Below are 16986 nucleotides of genomic sequence, written 5' to 3'. Positions count from 1 at the left end.
GGCGGGCGAGGTGGCGGATCAGGCAGCGCCGCGGACAGCCCGCGCGCCCGCGCGGGCTGGGGTCCTGGCGGGCTATAAGAGCGCCACGCGGAAGGCCCGCCCTTCTCTTTCTCTGGCGGCTGGCGGCGGCGCCGGGGTGAGTAGCCGTGATGGCGCCGGGGCCTGCCGGGCTGAATCCCCGCCGCTGGCGGGGCATCGCGGCGGGAGCGGGCCGGGCGGGGGCTCCGGGGCGGCCGGCGCCACTCACCAGGGCGGCCTGTGTCTGTATTTGCAGCAGGAACCCGGGCGGGAGCAACATCCACCGAGAGCGCCATGGCCGAGGAAGGGTGAGCGGGGCCGGGGCGGTGGGGGACGGTGGAGCCGGGTGGGCCGCATCTCGCCTTACCGACCGCGCCGTGTGGCGCCGCTCCGTGTCGGGGCTGGTAGTTGCGGCCTGCGCAGGCCCTGCCATGGAGCTGCCGCATGCTTCCTGCAGGGGAGAGGCTGGGCGTGGGTCTGGCTGTGTGCGTGGCTTCCCTTCTTTGTGAGGGAGCGTGGGGAGAGCATAGCCGGCTGGCAGGCCAGAAAGATTTAAGCTCTTCAGTTTCTTTGGGTTTTTCCTCTTTTTCGTCTTCTTTCTTTGAGTTTTTTCTTTGGCCTTATTCTATAGCTTGCTTTTCTTCTGTATTTTTTTTTAACGATTGGATGCTTGCAGGTGAACGGGAAACTTTGGCTTATAGTTGGAAGGTGTTGGTACGATCAGAGTGATATCTGTCTTCTCTTTAGCATTACTGCTGGAGGTGTAATGGATGTTAACACCGCCCTGCAAGAAGTGCTGAAGACCGCACTTATCCATGATGGCCTAGCTCGTGGTATCCGTGAAGCAGCCAAAGCCTTGGACAAGTAAGTGTTGTTTTCCCACTTTGTCTATGGTGAATAACAAAACTGGGTGAGATGTGCTGAACACATACAGTGCTCACTTTGTCCAGATTTTTTACTTAAGAGCTTTTGTAAGAATATGTTTTTCTGCCAATGAGTTTTGGTTTTTGTTATCTCAGTTTTGGGTCTTTAACTGTGGTCTTAAAATACAGATGCTAAACTTGATGACTCAAGAATAACAGAGTCTAGTGTGTTAGCTTCTGGGGTTTTTTGACCCTGGTGCTATCAAGTTTTCATGTAGGTTGGTTTTGTGAAGAAAATGGCATGGTCTTGGCAGTATGTAGTCACAGAAATATGGGGCTCAAGAATCTGTGTTTTAAGAAACATAACTCTTCCCAAAACTTTCTAAAAACTTTAGTTGGGAAGGTTAATATATATGTCAGACTTAACCTGGAAGAGTTGGTTTAGTTTTTATAAAAATAACCCTGAAATTCATAGGTAGCCTTTACTTTTTCTACCCTCATTTTTTTGTGTTGCAGCTGTAAATAATTGCTTTGGTACAATATGAAAACAATATTAGACTTGTCATACATGCCATGTGCCAACCATGGTAACTAGTTATGGTTTCTTGGTAGGGTGAAGTATTACACATGGGCATATACATGCATACATACACCTACTTCTAGTGTGTATGTATATAGGCATGTACTTTTAAGAATAGACAGTGCTTAAGTGTAATGCTACAGTGTTTGGGTGATGACTTAATCATTTGTCGGATACCCCTTCACTCGCCTTATGAGTGAGAACAGCAGTCTGACAAACCTGTATGCAAAAAGCTCTAAGACAAAGTACCAAATGATGGAAGAGAAATACAACTTAGGTGACTGGCTGCTAGTTTGTTAGAGTTCTTTGAGTTCAGATGCAACTTCATATGCTGTGCGTTGTGAGGATGATGTATGTATAAGGTTTATATACACTGGTGTGTGATGGTTCTTGCTTGGAAACATTTCTCAAATGTTCTGGTGAAACTCATGATAAGGAAGGGCGTAGAGAAAACTGACTGTTTGCAGTGGTCAAATTGCATTAGGTTAAGCACAGAAGACCTATACAGCTCTTCTTGTTGTCAGGTATCCCTTTGGTATTCTTAACATTGTACCACAGTATACAAAGATCCTAATTAGAAACGAGGCCCTGACATAACAGCTTCTTTTAAGGTAAGTAGAAAAGATTGTTCTGAAGAGTTTAAAACAACTCGAGATGGAAATTCACGCTTTTAATAACTACAATTAAAATTATTGTAATCTGAGGTAAATGAGAAAAAGCAACTTTTGACTTGATTGCTTTCTAATAGTGGCACTGGTGTTTATCCAGTTATTACACCTTTTTTCCAATGGCTGAGAGTTTATTTAGTGGGGTTTTTAAGAAGCCTCCAAAACTGGAAAGAATCTGATAATAAAGCCAACAATGTATGAGTGTTTTATTACATATATGAAAAAAAGTAGTAGATCATATCAAAAGTATACTTAGTATTTCAAAAGCACATGGTGTCTCAAAACCAAAAATTAAACTTAGGAAGTGATTGTCTAGAAATGCAGGTGCTGAACTTTCTTTGTGGTTTTGATTATCGAAGAAAGCTTAAGCAGCATCTGAAGTTACATTTCTATGTTTTCATTTTTTTTAGACGCCAGGCCCATCTTTGTGTTCTGGCTTCAAATTGTGATGAACCCACGTATGTAAAATTAGTCGAAGCACTTTGTGCAGAACATCAGATAAACTTAATAAAGGTGAGTGGTGGAACTTGACACACAAGTTTGGAACAGTTATCCCGCTTGCAATATAAGCTGCTTGTTTGAGCACATAGAGAGATGAATCTTTGAAACACTTTGCTGTAATTCTGTGTGTGGCTTATCTAAGTAAAACTTCTCTTAGCTGCAGAGCATGTTTTAGTTCTGTGTGATTGTCGTAGGAGCAGTACAAAAACTGCAGATGTAAATGGCAAAGGATGTCTATCAAGTGTCTTACAAAGTTAAAATGAATTCTTATGTCCTGTATAATAAGAGATAGATTTAATGCTGCAAGTGGTTGGTGGAGTAAAGGGGGAGTCTCAATGTGACCTCAAAATATTTAGAAGCTTACAATGATGCTACTTTGCTCCACCACAAACTGATACTTGAGGAAAGCATCACCCCATTACTCAGTAATGTAGTTAGTACAGCAGCTTTTTTGCTAAACCCTGTTTAGCTAGAAATGACTAGTTCTAATGTGATGCAATGTTTTAACACAGGTTGATGACAACAAGAAGCTGGGTGAATGGGTCGGTCTCTGCAAGATCGACAGAGAAGGAAAACCTCGCAAAGTAGTGGGCTGCAGTTGCGTGGTTGTCAAAGTAAGATGATGCTAATTATAGCTTATTTCTTGACTTCTGGAAATAAGCAGTAGAGATAAGGTTGCTGTAGATAAGGGAATATTAAATAGAGCTCTTGGATTTTATTTTTTTAAACAGTTATTCTCCAGTGTTGCTAGTGAAGATAAACTGCTTCTCTGTTCTATAGGCCCTTTCATGTTTATTCATAATACTCATTTTGTGGGTTAATGGTTGTGTCCTTAAAGTATCTATGCCTGCTTGCCAGTAAGGAAAGACATTTTAACTAGAAGAGATGAAGTTTGGCCTCAGAAAAAAAAAAAAGCCAGTTCAAAGTCTCTGCTCAACTTGAAAATGTTTTGCAGAGCATTATTTTTAAAAAGACACTGGTAAAGCAAAGCCACAGTACGAGCCTTGAAGACTTTGTTGTCTTTGAGGTCCCAACAGATGGCTACATCTTCACAATAAAGCCTGATTCTTTCTGCATGTATTCCACACTTTTGCTACTGTTTTGCATACTTCACTTGGCTTTCTTTAAGCAGAAATGAAGAATTTGTTTGGATCCGTACCAATAGGTGTTATACTTTGAGACTAGCTTCTTAGTAGAGAACAAAGGCAAAGCAGCTTGGCAGATTGCTTGAGGTTACGTGTCTGGAATTTTGGGAGTATTTGTGAATGCCTTGAGAAAGAGTCAGAATCTGTTCTAAAATTTTTGAATGGGTCTGTGTTATTAATATGTTATCTTGTGTTACAGGACTATGGCAAGGAATCTCAGGCCAAAGATGTCATCGAAGAGTACTTCAAGTGCAAGAAATGAATGGAAAATAAATTTTGAACCTGACGTGTGTGTGTGATTAATGGGTGGGTATCTGTGGAATAGTTCTTTAAGTTGCAGAGGAGAACATCAGAAGATGAAAGGACTTTGCAGGTCTTGGTGTGGTTTATTAGTATGTTAACTCTTGTCAGCTGCTAAAAAGATAATGGCAGTCCCTGCGATTCCATACTAGGGTCCTTCTGTTTCCTGTTTTTACCTACCCCAGAGGTTACCAACCTGCTGAACGTAGCACACAGTCTTAAAAACACTGACAGTGTGTTGGTTTGACAGTGTTTAGGCCTGTGCTTGGTTTTTGAGTAACTTATTAGGGAGTCTGAAGTACTGCTGCATCTGTGATGAAACTTTGGCTCCCTCTACTGAAACAAATGAGGAGAACAGCCTTAACCGTTACCCAAGTCTTCTGAGATGTTGCAGGAAACTTCTAAATGCTCCCTTAATTTATTCAGGGAATTTACTTCACAGATAGTGTGTTTTGTTGGGTTCTCCCTGCCCCCAAGCCCCTCCAGTTCTGAAGCAAATCGTTGGTAGAACTAGCTCCTTAGAAGTGTTGTCATGTACTTCTAGATCTGATCCTGTAGTTCTCAAGAGTCAGTGTAGCCAAGTAGTTGAGATCTCATTGCTCAAAGAAGGCAGTGTTGAGCTGTGACTTGCCCTGTGTCTTGGTTTCCCTAGTAGTTTGATATTGTACAGAACTTGTGGGGTTTTTTTTGTCAGTGTTTTTGCTTTTTGACAATAAGGTGGTATTGGAATTCAAGGTTACTTTCTCTTCTTTCTTATGCAAGTTGTTTTCTATGTCTTACATTTTCTGTGGAGCAGCTCTAAGGAGTCATAAGGAATTGCTCCATTATGCTGATAAGGAAGACATGAATGTAAGTGTGTCAGGCTGGCCACCTGTTGACTGAGAAGATGGGAATGTGTATCTCTGTTTACTTATGTTCTTGAGCTTGAATTTTCCTTATGATTTGTAACCTCTTTTTTTTTTTGATATCCCCAGTCATTCATGTAGTGTAGAGGTGGACATCTTCTCCAGGTGCTGGGCTTAGATGCACTTACAGCTCTCAAAGCTTTTAAAGTGTCAGGGGTTTTTCCCCTGTCACAGCTTTGTAATAGCTAGATCTGGGTGACTTGGATTTGTGAGAGGTTCCTGTAGTAACATTTTTGTTTGTACTTTTAATAATAGTCACCTGTTCCAAGTCAGGTTAAAAACAAGAAGTGTATCCTTGTGCTGAACTTTGTGTGTTCAGTCTTGTGTGTGAGCTTCTCAGGAGAGGCGTTAAAGTAGCTTTTAATGTTTTAGTTAATGTCAAGCTAGTATTGCAAATAGAGGGAAGTTAGCACAAATGTAAAAATGTCAACATTTTCTATTTGGATGTTTTTAAATATAGTTGAAATGACAGAAAATCACTTGTGTGGATAAGAGCTTTAGTTGCAGATCTAATTTCATGCAGCTACTAGAGGTTTCTAAACACTGAGAACAGGAATAATTTCTAAGAGTATTTTTAAGTGGAATTGAAAGACACTATTGAAAAACTTTAAATGTCACTTGAGTTTAGGTAATAATGTTGAGTAGCTGACTCTTGCACACAGAAGCACACCAAAGCACACTTCATCCTTTGTCCTGTCTTAAGAAGCTTCATCTTCCAAGAGTTTTGGACAAAATACACTTACAACATTTGTGCTTTGTTATTTTTATAATGTAGTTTGCAGGTACATTCCAGAGAAAGAACTGTCTGAAATGGTGGCAGTGTTGGCAGTCTAATAGGATTTATGGGTTGCTTTTCTTTGGCTGGTTGTTCTATCAGAGTTAAATTCACAAAGGGAACTGGGATCCAAGACTGAAGTTCAGTACCTGGGTTCAATGGCCTGTGTGGCTGAGGGCTGAAAATTCTTTAATTGAACAGGCTTCTGTACCAGAAGCATTTTTTTACCTGCCAGGAGTACTAAAGTTATGTTCATTCCTTACATCTCTGGACGCAGTGTAACAAATGTGCAATTCAGTAAGCTTCTCCAGGGTAGCGGGTGAAGATTTTTAAAAATAAAGCCCATAGACTTAAATTCTCAAATTTGAGCAAGTCTTTGCAAGGAAACTGCTTTTCTAGATGATTTTGGTTTTTGGCTAAAATACAGCTTTTCATTTTGTTGTGTTTTTAACACAAAATGGCCCAGGAGAATGGAGAAGAGCGTGGTCCCTAATTCATCCACACTTCATTGACTACAAAGGGAGTTCAGGCAAGTAAATCGTCTACAGATCCTTACCTTCTGGATGTATATGATTATGTGAATCAGACCTTAGATTATTTCTTTTAAACTGGATTTCCCTTTTAAGTGTAACTTAATTTAGTTTGAGCTCAGCTCATTATTCAGAATTTCTGCTGGTACATTACTTTCTCACAAATCTAATGGCACTTGTGATGTGAAGCACTAATGCCAACACCCACTAAAGACTGAGGGGACTATTTCCCATTTGCTGTTGGGGGTGGGAGGGAATAGGGATGATGACGGTGGAAGAAGAAAGAAAATGTCCAAGATGGTGATCTTGAAGTGAAAAGGATTTGCAAAAATAAAGGTGATGACCTGTTGCTATAATAAAATTTAGAAGTTGTCTGGCTTTTACTTCTTTACCTTCATCCTCTAAGGATGTGGAATTCTCTTCATCTTGTTGTGTATTTTAATATCTGAAGTTGTTCCCCTTTGCACTTCCCTCCGTACTTCTTTATGGAGAAAGCTAATTCAAAATAATGTGCTGCATTCCTGTATCACTGCATTTCCTGTCCATCATTAACTCTATAGAGTGTCTCTTACCTCAGTGGGATTGCATTTTAAGAAAAAGGTCATAGTCATGAAGTTGTATGGCCTACAAGTGGAGGAAATCTGTCCATAAGGATAGACAATCTTACAGCAACGTGAGGAGATCATTTCATGATTCAGGGTGTATTTACAGTGCTTCAGAGGGAAGATATTTCAGAAATGGGATATGCTGTGCAAAGAAAAATGAGCACTCACAACCTACAAGGAGGATGCAGCAAGATTACGTTCATTTGGTTGGGTTAGAATAGTACAGTGGCACCAGGTTTGGATTCAAGCTAAATGTAGTTCATGGATTTGGAGTTAGTGTGCTGCTTTTTACTTTTAACAAGAGCAATGCAATTCCTTACAATTTTTTTTTTAAGCTATATACGTGGAAGGTGCATACCGAATCCACAGTTGTATAAGAATTAAAAATTGTTAAGGCATTGCAAATGGCTGTTTTCAGCCAAGTTATTAGTCTTAATTGTAATGTAAATGGATCCTTAAGGAGTTTTACATAATTTAACCTGAAAACAATTTGGCACGTAGGAGTCTGGCACACTCCATCTGTTCAACTTCACAGAATACTCTACTTCATTTAATGCATATTATCTTCTTTATTTTTGGGATGTGGGGAGGAGTATCTTCATTATCGAAATGGTTTCTGTGTTTAATTTACACCATGGGGTATTGGAATTGCTGTGTCTGCAGTAGCTGGATTATGCATTGCCTCTTAATTGGTATCAAGTTTGATCAATTAACTCTTAAGGAGTTCAAGTAAGGAGAGCTGTAATACAGGAGCAAGTTTGTTAGGCAGCATTTCTTCTGCAACAATGGAAAGATACCTCAACATCAAGTTCAGGACTATGATTTTTTTTTTTAATAATTCGCTTGATCGTTTTACATGGCAATGAGTATTAATATTAGGGAATGACAACTCTCTTCATGCCAAGGTTTTTCTCATTGGAACAGAACCAACACTTTCTGAATATTTTTGCCAGAAGGAACTGAGTTGAGATCTTAATTCTGTGATCAAAATGCTTAGGTATCAAGCTAGGGTTTTTTTCTATAATGTTTCGTTTCCTGGAAGTGATGTTAGAACCTATGCAGGGTTAGCACTGGAGAACTGATTAAGACTACTTTTTGGAGACTGTCCCTAGTGCTTGACTTCTCAAAAGTATCCTGAGAACTAAATTCCACCCAAACTTTTTGGTTCACCTTCGTCTTTCATGAAAGTTAATTTTTCATTCAAATTGGCGAGAAAGATGAGTGCTGCTAGTTGTTCATACTGGAAGACTTGTCATATGCTGCTGCGAGACCTCTGCCTTGTTGACTAAAGAGACACGGTTTCCTCACACTTCCTTGAGAGATGGTATTTTTGTTTTGCTGTAGAAGATGTATTGATATTGGTATGTCCTGCAGGATTTCAGATAAGGTTTCAGAGGTGTAGACTTCGGATTATTTTTTATATAGCCATCTGTAATCACCCCAATGGTACCCATGACCTGTCCCCTGAAAGGGTGTGGTTAGGCAGTGTTGAGCACAGGACTGGGAATTAAAAAGAGTTGGGACTTAGAGTTTCGGGACTGCCCCTGACTTTTCTTCTGTTGCGGATCATATTTAATGTTGCTTGCAGGCTTTCCTTGTTGTGAAACAGGGATAATGCAGAATGGTTTGCTCAACAATGCATGTTTTGTGGCTTTTGGTTAGCAGAAGAAGCAAAACTAATCTATTTTTCTGGACTAAAATACCAGTTCTTGGTGGGTTTGCATGGATTGGTAGTACTTTCCAAGCCTAAATTCTTACGTTTCCATGTGAAGAATAAAGCTAAGAAAGCGCTTTGAAGAAATGCTGGTAAGTCCTTACGAGAGGTGTTAAGTACAGACTTCTAGATAGTACTGGAAGAACATCCTATGTGAGATCCAAAATAAAGAACATCTTGGGAACAGTTAAGCTCATTTTGTCTTGGGAGCACCTGTGTGTCATCCTGGCCAGGACAGCTTTTCTGTGTCTTGTGCATTTTGCCTTAAATGATAAAAGCTTGAGCATCAGGACAGCAGCACCACCACCATGTATTTGCACAGCTCCTACTTGGATGGAGCGTGGGCCCTGACTGTGGCTCCAGTAGGGGAGCTGGTTATAGCTGCCCTCTGGGCTTTCCCGTGACAGTGCCCCCGTTGCTGTTTCAGTCCCTTGGAGCTGGGATCACAGCAGTGCTACTCTGCTAATTCTGGTTTGAGAAGGAAATCTGTGCTTGTAATGTGTGGTGAGAGCCCAAGCACTCACTTGAAGGTAACGTCTTACCAGGACATCTCATTCACATCATCTTGTGTTGTCGGATGCTGGTGGGTTTTGCAGTAGCACAAAGGTCAGGGGATCGGGGCTTGTCAGCAAGTCGCTGCTGCAGACGCTCTTCTGCAGGCTCCAGCCATTCTGTTGGAGAGCCTTGTTTACTCTGCGTGCTTTGCCAGGAGCAACGCATATCTTCTAGTCTTGTTTAATGCATACATACGGAGGATGAGCACTAATCCCACATGAAGAAAAGTATTAAAATACACAGTATCCTTCACACGTAAGCATAGACCCTGATATTTTCTGACCAATGTTCCTGATTTAGAATTACCTCCACCTGTTTGGTTTCGTTCCTTGTTTGCACTACAGAACCTGGTTATCTCAGCTGTGAGCCAGTGCCCCTCTCGTGTCCGTGTCACTGAAGCTGGTGGCAAACAGGGATGCTAAAACATGCTCCCTTTTCTGGAGACCTCAGGAAGGTCATCCAGTGTTGTAAAGGAACTCTGACCATACATCCTTTTGTTAGCCTTGTCTTCTCCTTTGGAGTTTATGTGTTTGGAATGTAAGGATTTTTAACTTTGTGTTAGGCCATTGAACCAGATCCTGGCTGTTGGATGAGCACAGCTGTGGCTTGATTTATGTAGCCTGAAGGGAAATAGAAGAAATGGCAATTTATTTTCTCAGTAGTTTTGGACAGCTAAGTTAACTTAGATGGCTAAGTAAATACACAGAATCTTTTACAGCCATTGGTCAGCAAGCGAATGTTTATTTTGAGGGCCTTTTTAACAAATTGAGCAGATGAAGTGGTTAGTACGCTGTTGTATATAATGATCCTGTGTGCATTCGTAATTTTCTCAGGCATTGCCATTATTTTTGAATGAAGGTCCACCCACAAAAATCCTAAATCCACATTAACTGCTTATGTAGCTGATCTGTTGTAAATGATACAATCTTTATGGAAGTAAAACAATATTCAAATATGAACTTTCAGCCACTGGTAATGGTTCCTTCCTCCTTTTAATTCCAAAAGTGTCTGGGTCATATAGTATTATATGAATTAGTGAAAAATAATTTTAAAATCACTGACTTAGAGGAGCTTTTCCACTTCCAATTAATAAGTGGGGGGGGGGTCTTAAGCAATAGTATTTAAAAAACTTTCGCGGAGACCTGTGCAAGAAATTTGGTATTCCATAAAATGGGGATACTTTCAATAAGTAAAGAAACGACTACCCTTTTCAAAAATTTACAAACCGATATAGTAATTTTGTACCTCATTGGTTTGTTTTTAAAAAAAACCTTTTGATGATCATCTGATATTTCATATTGCTGAAAGATTATTAGGCACAAAGACTTATATAAAAATAGATCTCTACAAGGGGAAGAATGCTTATGTACAAATCAACCTAGCTGTTGTTTTGCTTACCTACCTGGAAGCTTGTTACCTTCAAGTAGTCCTCTAGCTCAGTCAGTGTCAAGTACCCGTTCATCTTTGCTGTAGCCTGGCTGGGGCTAGTGTCCATGAGAGAAATTTCGCTGTTTGAAGCACAACGATAAGAGTTTGTATGTCAATACTCTACAAAAATACCAAGGCGTAAGCAGTCAGATATTCTTTTCTAAAAGCAGTGAAAGAATAGGCATTTAGGTCACTGCCTGGCATGCCAAGTTCCTGCCCTGTAAAATTTTACAATCAAGTTATGAAACTGGAAAAAACATATTTTATGCTGACATGCAGAAAAATATTTATTCAAGCAAATTTCCTGTTTTCATACGCTAAAAAATTGTAATTCCAGTGTGCTTCATTTATTCTTTTTTTTTTTTCCTTTTTTGAATGGTTCTAAGACATTTTCCACAGTGAAAGTTCAAATCCCTGTTACAATAAGCTTTGTATTTTGAGGACAGAAAAAAGCCATGCCCCCTAAGTAACCTTTTATATTGATTGTCTTGTTAGCAGCCAGTGTGTTGGATAACATAATACAGATGCTTAGGACAGGTTTAGAAAGGCAAATAGGGGGGGAAAAAACCCAAAATGTTTCTAGTTTTAAGAGTATGTGTTTAAGGGAACGGAGGTCATGTTTTGTAGAACCCCTCCACGAAAAAATGAAACACCCTCAGATATCCATATATAAAAAAGTGTTTGTATGTCAATACAAGCTATGGTATATATTCTCTTTTTCATCCATTTATTTGAATGGACAATATTCAAGTAACACCTTTCAGCTTTACTATTTTCAGGGCAGCAAAATACAATGTTTGTCAGCACGTGTACAAGAAATGCCTTTATGCGCATGGAATTTAGCAAGCTACTGTACTTTTAAAAACATAAATTCAACTCCCATTTCTGCAGAGACTGACTTTCACCCTTCCATTCCTTCCATAGGTATGTCTTATACCCAAATCAAAGTCTCAACTGCTTCTGACTCTTCCCTCATGGCTATCTAACCATCTGTTTTAAACTCACCATGACAGCTTTTAACATTTCCTTTTAAGACCGGCATGTCTTGATCCTTTTCTGATGATTCTGAACAGCATCATCATTCTGTCTGACCCTCAAGCCTATTTACACGTCCTCTTCAAATGAAAGTTTTTGAATATACATGCCTCTTCTACTTGCAATTATGTGAAAGCACCCTTAAAAATGCTGTTTGGACATGACCTATGAGTGATTTTGCATATATTCAGAAGAGAAGAAAAACTTTTAGCCAAACTAGCCTACAGCCAAGAGACAGGAATGGAATTGCAGTGTCCTTTGTATGGCTGTCTCCATTATCTTACGATAAAATCCATCATGTCGTTATTGACTGGGCCAGTATGGTTGTGAATATAGATAATGTTAGCTAGCCCTTCCCATAAGATCCTAATTATGTCTTTGAGAACTTGGCTAAGATTATTTTATGTGGCCTGAAATTGTGCTTTGTAGAGGATCCATCTCAAATATATATATATTTTTTTAACTGTAGTCAAAGCAACATAGCTATTTCTGAGACTCTGGTTGAGTATAAGGTGTTTGATAGGGGTTTATTTACTTCTTTTTTTTTTTAAACCTCAGCTAACTTCTTAAAATTTTTTCAGTGGGAATTTCAAGTGTTTGCATTCATGGACTTGAGATGTAATAGGAAAGTGGGGGGACAGAAGGAGTGCTTCCAGATGATGGGTGAAGGGGGAGATTGGATGTGTAGGAAGGAAAAGGCAGACTGGTCAACACAATTAATAGTAACTGGGGGCAGAGCAGGAATAGCAAGAGACTGAGTCAATGAGACGCAGGAGAATCTGGTATTGAGCCTCAAGAGGGCCCTGTCTCACCATTAATTTCTTGCCAATAATCATGGAGTGGGAAAGTGTGTTTGTCATTGTCCTCTAGCACTGGTCCATAGGCAGGATGACTGTCAAGGGACGGAAGACTTCAGTGGAGGGGTGCAGACTCAAAGGCAGATTTCAGAGCTCCAGGTAATATTAGGGGAAAAAAAGGCTGCATGTGCCACCCTCTTTATGTCTCTTGGCACATATATATTCTTTAAACACACGAGTCATATGCTGTTGTTTCTATGTAGTTTGAAGGCAAAGCAGACCCTAAAAATGATCCAGGGCTCTGTGGGGAAGGCAGCTGCTATGCAGGGGGGAAAAAAAGACTACGATTTTGTGGTTAAAAATGGTGCTGGAAGGAGGTTGTAGTGTGGTGGGGGTCGGTCTCTTCTCCCAAGTAACAAGCGACAGGACAAGAAGAAATGGCTTCAAGTTGCACCAGGGGAGGTTTAGACTGGATATTAGGAAGAATTTCTTCACTGAAAGGGTTATCAAACATTGGTGCAGGCTGCCCAGGGAAGGGGTGGAATCACCATCCCTGGAGGCATTTAAAAGATGGGTAGACATGGTGCTGAGGGATATGGTTTAGTGGTATTTTTGGCAGTGTTACGTTAATGGTTGGACTTGATGATCTGAAACGTCCCCTCCAACCCAGATGATTCTATTAGATATACCTCTGCCACTGAGTTCCTATGCAGAGGACAGCAAGTCACTTAGACACGCTCACAAAGGGGAACTGATGGTGTGTTTTCACCTTCTGGGTGCCCCAGCCTGCTTCTGCCTTCTTCTGTAGGAATGCCGAACCTTCACAGCTATTGACATTTTGGCTTCAGCACAGAAAGCCACCAGGCAACTTTGTTTTCCTGAAAAAAAAGAAACAATTGCAAGAGCGTCACATTGGTTAGCCGCCAGGGATGGGCCTGTAGCTCGCCATCCCCACCCGTGCCGCTCTGCTGGTGGACGCCCTGCAGCCCGTAGGGACCGCTCACCCCGGCGGCGGGCGACCGCTGGAGCCCGGCCTGTGCCCGCGGTGTCCGGCTCCCCCCAGAGTCGGGCGGCCCCGGCGGCGCTTCCCCCGCCAGGCAGGAGGTGGCACCCGTGCGACAGCCGGCGGTAGCCCCGTGGCTGCGGGGTGGGCTGGCTCCCCCCGGGCCGGGGCTGCGGCAGCAGGTGCTGCGGCGATCCCAGCGAGCTGGCGGCGTAGGAAGCAAACGTGAAAGGAAACGGGTTTAATACCTTTGGATGTTGTCGATTTCTATGCCTATTTCCCGGTATTGTAGCCTTGTAAAATCCAAGCGAGTCAGATGTTTGGGCTTTTACGGCGCGCAGAAGTGTGTTTGCAGAAAGCAAAGGGCTTTCTTGTTACAGCTGCGAGTCCTTTAATCTGGTTTTTCGCAGAGTTGTACCGCACAGCGCAAGCGCCCGCGGCTGCTTTCTTTCACAGAGGCGCTTCATGAACAAGGTACAAACTTACAGAAGTTTGGGGATATGTTTAAGTTGTTTGGAAGTTCGCTTTTTTTTTTTGGAAGTTAAGTTGTCAGTTGTTTGGAAGTTCGCTTTGTACGTTGTAAGTAGCACCATCTATGAGACTAGAGAACACCAGTGTCAAGCACTTAAAGAACAATATAGACTTAAGATAAGAGCCAAGATAGGTGAAGGATTTTTTTTTCCCTGCTGCCTCAAGTGTCTGATGTATTACAGCGTTCAAAGCATTTCAGTATGCTTATATTGTATTCACACATATGCAATGTATTTGAAACATTCCTACCAAGGAGATTGTGGTAAAAACTGTAACATGCAGCTTGCTGGGTTTCATTGTAAAGTAATATAATCTCCACATGTGCGAAGGCCAGTGCAATATTTTATTTTTTGCTTACCCCAGGGAATGTGATATTAAATTTATCAGCTGAAGTATTTGAATGAGAACTCATAAATATTTTTTGAGGCGCATCAGTGGCGTACATGGGGAGGGAGAAGACATGCAGCACTGGGTGAAGAGGAAGTAGTTCATACTTTTCATCCTCCTCTGTCACATAACAGCTATGCCTTGGCCTTCAGATGGGGTACTGGTGAATTTTCCCAGTGACTGAAAACAAGTTTTAAATTGGGGAGCATTTGTTAGGTGCTGATTTTTATTGATAATTATTAACTCTATAGTGCATGGACTTCAAATGCTGTTCACATTGGATTCAGAGCTCCAGACACCTTGGAGGGGAGAGAAGGCTCCCCAAAAGAGAGGTATCGTTCTGCAAACATTTCAGATGTACAGGGCGACTGTTGGCCTGCCCGTTTTTTCCGAAACGCTGTGATCGTAGGCACCCCAGCTGGGCAAGGGACTGCCAGATCTCAGAGGAGTCTGCACGCTGTGGTGTTGTAAATGTAGTTGTAAATCTTCCAGGGCTTAAGCAAGTATCTCTGCATGGCATTATCCGGTGTTGTTGTGTGATCTAGTCTTTTGTCTGGAGTTAATTTGGGCATCTCCAAAACAGCTCTGTGGTGCTTTAGAATAATCCAAGCCATGCTGAGTTAGCAGTTCTTTGTCATCGTTGGCTCAGTGTTCAGCTTCAGCCCAAATTGCCCATAGCAGGAAGGGTACTGAGAACATCACCAAAGATGACATTTTGCCACTGTAGAAAAACTTCTTGCCTCGACATCTTGAGTACTGCATACTTTGAAAAAAAGACTAAAAGGTATGGAAAAGAACATCTGAAGCTATTAAGGGGAAGTAATAGCAGGCTTATGGTGTCACTTCAGGTTGGAGAGACAGCTGAGTGGGGATGAAGCTGATTTACAAAATCAAGAAGGCGACACAGAAGATTAGTGCTAAACCTGTTTACCAAACCCTACCACAGTAGATCAGGGAACATGCATTGAAACTGATAGAATGTAATATAAAATAGGTTTTTTAAAGTGCCTTTCTTCAAAGCATGTGATAAATTTCTACAACTTGCTGTTGCAAGAAAGTGTGGAGTCAGAACCCATCAAGAGGTTCAGAATGGATTAGACAAATCAATGGATAAAAGGTGCAAACCAGATACTCCTGGGAGTAGGCAGTGGTGTTCCCTCTGACATCTGAAATCTAATAGCAGGATGCAGGAGAAGCATGAGGATTGGCCCTCAGATAGTGTCTTATTTCACACGCCTTCCCTAAGCAACTTCTGCAACAGCCGCTGTAGGAGACAGAAAACTGGGTGATGGACATTGGTCTCACCCTGTGGGGCATTTCTGATAGGAAAAGATAAGATGGACATGCTCCCATGAGTGCTGAAACAGCCCAAATGGGTGCCTAAAACCTCTGGTTTCATGGTCACAGCCATAAAAAGTTACAAAAGGAATTGTTAGCACTTTAGGAGAAAGCAAAGAGGAGGTGGCTGCTTCAATCCTTTGGAAGCCAAGGAGTTAGACTTTTTCAGGAATCTGCTTGATTAGCTCAAAACTGAAGGCTAGCAGAGAGTGAAAGTGGCTCAGGGTGGTAGATTAAAGACATGAAAGAAGCAATAAGCCTTTTTACTATCATTTAATTTGAGAATATTAGAACTGTGAACATTCCTAATGCAGTTAGCTTTCTAGATACTTATTAAAAAGTATCTCATTAAAAAGCTCTAGGGTTTTTTTTCCCCCTGAGGTTGCTCTGGTTTTGCAGTGGACATATCTTCTGTGCCTTTGTCATTTTAGGTATTACGTTGCCACGATGCACTTCACTTGGAACTACTTAGGGAGCCAGCTCAGAAACGGAAGTCAGTCCAGGGCTGGATTTGTCACTCACCGTCTGCTGCCCCGCGTGTATATTGCCTTTGTGCATCAGGACGGGCTATTTCCACCCCATAGAGTCGTTAGTGACCCGGGCCTGCCCATATTAGACACCAGCTCTTCTCTCTCCGTGATACTTCATCCAGCAGAGAAGGTGAGCTGGCAGTTTTTTGGTGGAATGGTGAGGGAGCTCTTGGCGCTTCAGAAGGCATTTCTCCCTTTGATCTAAAATAGTCTATGTGCACCGGCTTCTCTGGCACACTGCAAAGTTCACCAGTTCTCTTAAGTTTTTCTGAGAGGAACAGAATTGTGAAGGTGGTGAAAGGGTGAGTGGGGGCAAGGATTTATTTGTTTTTTTCTTTCTCTTAGCTGTTGTTGGCCTGAGATCTGAGGAGTGAAGCTAAATTTGTAATTTGTAAGGACTGTATTTTAAAATATTTGCCAGTTGCTCCAGATAATAAAATAGGGATTTTTGTCCAGAGGAGAAGAAATGAAAATAAATAAACATGGATCTTTTTCACCTAATTTACGATGTGCAAATATGGTTCCTCCGCAACCTGCATGATTAACTCTCTTCAGTCAAGAGTGACCATCTTGATTACATCTTCTATCAATAAAAAGTCCTGAAACCTTTTTTTCATAAGAGAAAAGAAATCCAACAATATCAGATGACTGCAGTGTAGATTGTTTTGCCATTTATACTGGGATTTTGACTATATTACAGCCAATATATAAATTACAGTGCCTCACCTTTAACATCGCTGTCAGATTTCGTATAGACAGTTTAATGGAAATTACCCTT

At 41.4% G+C, this 16986-nt stretch overlaps 1 protein-coding gene and 3 non-coding genes across 5 annotated transcripts; all 4 read left to right on the top strand.

Moving 5' to 3' along the window:
* The first annotated feature begins 46 nt into the window (after nucleotides 1–46).
* Nucleotides 47–4061, top strand: RPS12 (ribosomal protein S12). 2 transcript variants are annotated; one of them, XM_063329563.1, is made up of 6 exons: nucleotides 47–136; nucleotides 275–326; nucleotides 766–882; nucleotides 2540–2642; nucleotides 3143–3244; nucleotides 3975–4061. In XM_063329563.1, exons 2-6 carry the CDS (start codon nucleotides 313–315, stop codon nucleotides 4035–4037), a joined length of 399 nt encoding a protein of 132 aa, XP_063185633.1. In that variant the 5' UTR covers nucleotides 47–136; nucleotides 275–312; the 3' UTR covers nucleotides 4038–4061. The 2 variants fall into 2 exon arrangements, with proteins under 2 accessions (XP_063185633.1, XP_063185634.1); XM_063329564.1 differs by having other exon boundaries at nucleotides 94–136; nucleotides 278–326.
* On the top strand, nucleotides 1606–1680 carry LOC134514020 (small nucleolar RNA SNORD101). The gene has a single exon (XR_010070607.1). It is a non-coding gene; the product is annotated as a small nucleolar RNA SNORD101 (small nucleolar RNA).
* On the top strand, nucleotides 3543–3679 carry LOC134514031 (small nucleolar RNA SNORA33). The gene has a single exon (XR_010070618.1). It is a non-coding gene; the product is annotated as a small nucleolar RNA SNORA33 (small nucleolar RNA).
* A 319-nt stretch (nucleotides 4062–4380) lies between the features above and the next one.
* LOC134514032 (small nucleolar RNA SNORD100) lies at nucleotides 4381–4465 on the top strand. Its single transcript, XR_010070619.1, has one exon. It is a non-coding gene; the product is annotated as a small nucleolar RNA SNORD100 (small nucleolar RNA).
* The last annotated feature ends 12521 nt before the right edge of the window (nucleotides 4466–16986 follow it).

Source organism: Chroicocephalus ridibundus, chromosome 3 (assembly GCF_963924245.1).
Source record: "Chroicocephalus ridibundus chromosome 3, bChrRid1.1, whole genome shotgun sequence".
Lineage (NCBI taxonomy): Eukaryota > Metazoa > Chordata > Aves > Charadriiformes > Laridae > Chroicocephalus > Chroicocephalus ridibundus.
Note: the sequence above shows the minus strand (reverse complement) of the source record. Positions and strands in the feature narration are given on the sequence as shown.

What these genes read in the sequence shown, in the direction of transcription:
- RPS12 (XM_063329563.1), top strand. An exon ending in GCAGCCAAAGCCTTGGACAA is followed by an intron (nt 883 to 2,539) that starts GTAAGTGTTGTT and finishes CATTTTTTTTAG; the next exon opens with ACGCCAGGCCCATCTTTGTG. An exon ending in ATCAGATAAACTTAATAAAG is followed by an intron (nt 2,643 to 3,142) that starts GTGAGTGGTGGA and finishes GTTTTAACACAG; the next exon opens with GTTGATGACAACAAGAAGCT.